Source organism: Galeopterus variegatus, unplaced genomic scaffold (genome assembly GCF_000696425.1).
Source record: "Galeopterus variegatus unplaced genomic scaffold, G_variegatus-3.0.2 Scaffold3080, whole genome shotgun sequence".
Taxonomy (NCBI): Eukaryota; Metazoa; Chordata; class Mammalia; order Dermoptera; family Cynocephalidae; genus Galeopterus; species Galeopterus variegatus.
Window position 1 is genome coordinate 235,356 of NW_007729191.1, and position 3,984 is coordinate 239,339.

General features: G+C 59.5%; 1 protein-coding gene across 1 annotated transcript in view; it reads right to left on the minus strand.

The window, feature by feature from the left end:
* The window catches only part of LOC103599748 (zinc finger protein ZIC 4-like), a 17,959-nt gene that overhangs the window by 3,811 nt on the left and 10,164 nt on the right, over positions 1-3,984 (minus strand). Inside the window, 1 exon segment of the mRNA XM_008583907.1 lies at positions 81-399. Within this exon segment, the coding sequence (XP_008582129.1) occupies positions 81-399 (319 nt within the window).

The following is a 3,984-nucleotide window of genomic DNA, read 5'->3' on the forward strand; positions in this document are numbered from 1 at the left end:
CGGCGGGGCCAAGTGGTGGCGCCGGGCTGGGGGTCGCGGCGGGGGCAGCCGCAGCGGGGCCCGCGCCCTGACACACGTACCATTCGCTCAGGTCGGCGCCACGCGCCGCCACCACCGCCGAGGAGTCCACCAGGGGCTCATGGCCACAGTCCGACGAGGGCGACACGAGGGCAGACGGCGTGGCCGAGTCGTAGCCGGAGCTGGGCGGCGGCGGCGAGCGCCCGTGCACCTTCATGTGCTTACGCAGCGAGCTGGGGTGTGTATAGCACTTGTCGCAGCCGCGCACCTTGCACGTGTATGGCTTGTCGCTAGTGTGCACGTGCGAATGCTTCTTGCGGTCGCTGCTGTTGGCGAAGCGCCGCTCACAGCCCTCGAACTCGCACCTGAAGGGCTTCTCGCCTGGCGGAGGCAACGCAGAGACATTAGTGACCGTGGGCCGTCTGCCCGGCTTTCACTCGTCACCATCCCCCCATTCCTCTTCCATTTTCTGGAAAAGAACCACAAAAGATTTTCAGAAATCCCTATTCTCGGCGCCTGAGGCCCGACACCCCCTCCCCCGCGGAGAGCGCGTCCCCGGCGCTTACTCGGGCGCGCCCCCGCCCCTCCCCCTCCCGCCCGGGCCTGGGAGGAGGACACGGAGGAGGAGCGACAACGACTCCATCTTAGTCGACTTTCCGTCCTCGAAAATCCCGATTCACTCGGGTTTTTTTTCTTCCAAATTTTCTCCACGCGGAGCCAGAAGCACTTCCGCCCGGAGAATAGAGCTGACTGAGCAGCTCACATCTGCTCGATTTAAAGTTGCTGTTCCAGCCAAACGTCTCTGCTCGCCCCCCACCCCCACCCCACCGCCGCCGCCAAGAGGTCCACCCAGCACACGCCCCATCCTGGCCCAAATCGTTTCCTAAAGTAGGTTTTGTGCAAACGCCAAGACGATGAAATGATTAAAGAATGCGCAGCCTTTGCACACGGGGTGTGCATAATGTGGATTCGTGCTGCAGGGAAAGGTATTCTGAGGAATGATTCACTTCAGAGGCGATTTTTACGGGAAACGAAGCCCCCACCCCCTTCCCTTCTACCCCCTGAGGGCAGACATTTAGCAGCATTCTTCAAATCTTGCCTAAACCGTTCGGGATCCCTCCAGATCAGTGCGCCGGCAATAACGTTTTATTACGCGGCTCCAGCGGCCTCGCAGAGACCCTGCCGTGGGCAGCTGGCCCTCGCAGTCCGCACTGACTGTGCCAGGTCGCCCTGCCTCCCCAGACCACCCCCACACTGCTGTCCGGCCTCACGAGCCCGAGCCGAGGGGCCGGCGCGGCAGGGCCAGCTCAAGCTGAGCGAGATCCGAGGTCTCTCCAGCAATCGAGCGCTCGAGCGCCACGGCTTCGGGATAGAAGCAGCTGCGGAGGCCAAGTCAGGCCGGCTCTGCGGACCGGAGGGCAGGCGGGCGGCCGTGGTCGGCCCGCGAGCGGCTCGGAGCGACGGCTGCGATGCCCTGTGGAGCCAAGGGAAGGCTCGAGCGCTCGTTAGGGTGGAAATATTGGTCGGCCTGAGCCCCAGTCGGGGAGCTGACTGCCGCCTGGACTCGCTGGCGTGTGGGGGAGGAAAGGACCTGGAGAATCCGGAAGCCCAGTTTCCTGCCTGAGCTGCAAATGCTGCGGGAAGAGGGGAAGAGGGTGTCCGGGCACTTTAAAAAAGCGGCTGCCGCCCGCGCTCTAAATGAAGGCAACGGCTACCTAGCTCCTGGCTAGGGAGGAAGAGACGCACGGCTGGTGGACTGTGGCCTTTGTGCTCTCGTCTCTCTCCGCTTCCAGGAAAGACAGGCGCTTTGAGGGAGGTTTGAGCAAACAAAGCCGCTATTCCCGAATCCTGTTGAGACTCTGGCTGAGCCAGAGGTTTGCTCACAACCGGCGCCTCCACTCGGGCAGGAGGCCATGAGCTCGGGGCTCCGGCACCGCCGGTGGCTGGGTTCTCCCCCTGCAGGAATATTGCTAGAGTACACTGAGTCCTATGGAAGATACTGGCATATGCAATTTCTCGGGACACCAGCACCATTTTATGAAAAAGTAGAAGAAAGACGCAGAATAAATCATTGTTCCTATTCACCCCCTTTCTCCCCTCTGATCTCTGCCAGCATCTGCAAAACCAAAACTTTCCTATTTCCCTTCCTTTCTTCTTTTCTTTCTAAAACGACTTACAAAAGTCATGCAATTAGGGGCCTGCAAAATAAAACAGAGGAGGAGTTGGATTTAAGATTGATCCTCCACCCCAGCCGGAAAAAAATCCTCACCACACACTTATCCCATCTTTTGAGCGTCTAGTTGCGCATTCACGTTAAACAGAAACAATGATTTCGCTCCAAACGAGGAGCAGAGGAGGGAAAAAACAGGGCACTGAGGTGACACGGGAAGCCGCGAAGTTCGCAGGCCCCGGGAGGCCAGGTGAGCCGAGCCCCGCGCTCTCCGGAGCTGCAAGAGGCGCCCTGGTCCCTCGCTTGCCACGTCCCCCGCCCCCTGCCAGCACACTGCCTCCCGCCCTTCCCCTCCCCTCAGGTCCCGGCGCTGCGCTCGGGTGGGTGGGTGAGTTTGGAGAGGCAGGGCTGTTCCAGGGCCCTGCAGCCCACCCGGAGCGGCCTGGGCCCCGGGCTGCGCTGTGAAAGGCCTGGAGTCTCCTCCCAGAAGCTCGGGAGCCCGAAAGGCCTCCTCCCGGCCCCGCGCCAGGCCCGCCCGACAAAGTTCGGAAGCGTCTGGGCAGCCTGGCCAGCGCCATTTTCTCGCACTTGTGGCTGGGTCTGGTTGTCCAGGCGACTCCGCCCCGGCGAGGTACCTTCACCTCTACCGCGGATCCCCAGCCCTGACTCTCTACCGGCCGCCGGGGAAAGTGGGGCGAGCTCCCAGCCGAGGGGTCCCGGGAGGGGAGCCAGGCGACGGGGTCAGGGCCGAACGCGCGTTGGGCGCGCGCCTCCGTCGCCGCGGCACCATTGTTCGGGATCGCTGGGACCACTGCAAAGTGAAAGCTTTGGGAGCGGCAGCCGCCTCCGCAGCCAGGCCCGGAATTCAGATCCGGGAGAACCTCAACTCTTGAGAAATCTGCTCCTGCTCGCCGCTTCCACGACTCGAGGAAATGAAACGCCATTAATATTTGAAAAGGCAATTATTTTCCTGTTGAATCGAGAACTGTCTTCATGAATAATTTGTGGTGAAGTCTATTGCCATTTGAAAAACATTTTGTTGGCTTTTTTTTCCCCCTTTCTCTTTCTCTCTCTCCCTCTCCCCTCTTTTCATTACTTAGAAGGCGGGTTTGAGGGAAACGCTGGAGCAGGCGAGAGGCTCTGTAGATTTTTTTTTTTTTTTTTTAACCCAAGGGGTTATGAACCAGGACCGAATTCTGACCTGAATAGATGCAAACCTAAGCCAGTCCGGGTGCACTGAACTTGCTTCTCTGCTGTAGGTCGATTGAGCTAAGAATTTAAACATTTTCTGCTTCACAGACTTCAAACAGTGGGCCGGCAAAGAGCAATAAAAGTTTGTTTGTTTAAAACCCTTGTCATTAAAGTTGAGTACCTTCTCCAGCTCAGGACTGCGCGTCTACCTTCGCGGTGCCGGCCTCCAGCTGCTGGAGTAGCATGCCTGCGGGCCGGGATCAGGGTCGCACCTGTCCCCCCCACCCCAGGGATAAAACTCACTAGGGGGAGGGCAGATGCATATAAGGGGGGGGGGAGGCCCAGAAAGAGCTCGGGGAAACCATACACTCCCAGACGTGCTCCGGAAATAAAGTACAAGACTCAAAGTGGACTTTGGTCTGGCCTCCGTGTGTGCCAGTGTCCTGGCTCCAGACCATTCTCAAGAAGCAGAGTTGGGGCGGGGGGGGGGGGTCAAGAAGGCGGGATTTAGCAAGCGTCTTTCCTCGGCAGTGCCAGCTTCGGGGAGTTCTTTGCCTCTAACAGTTGTTTATGTTCCAGCAATAGGGGTGAGTAAGGCAAGGCGC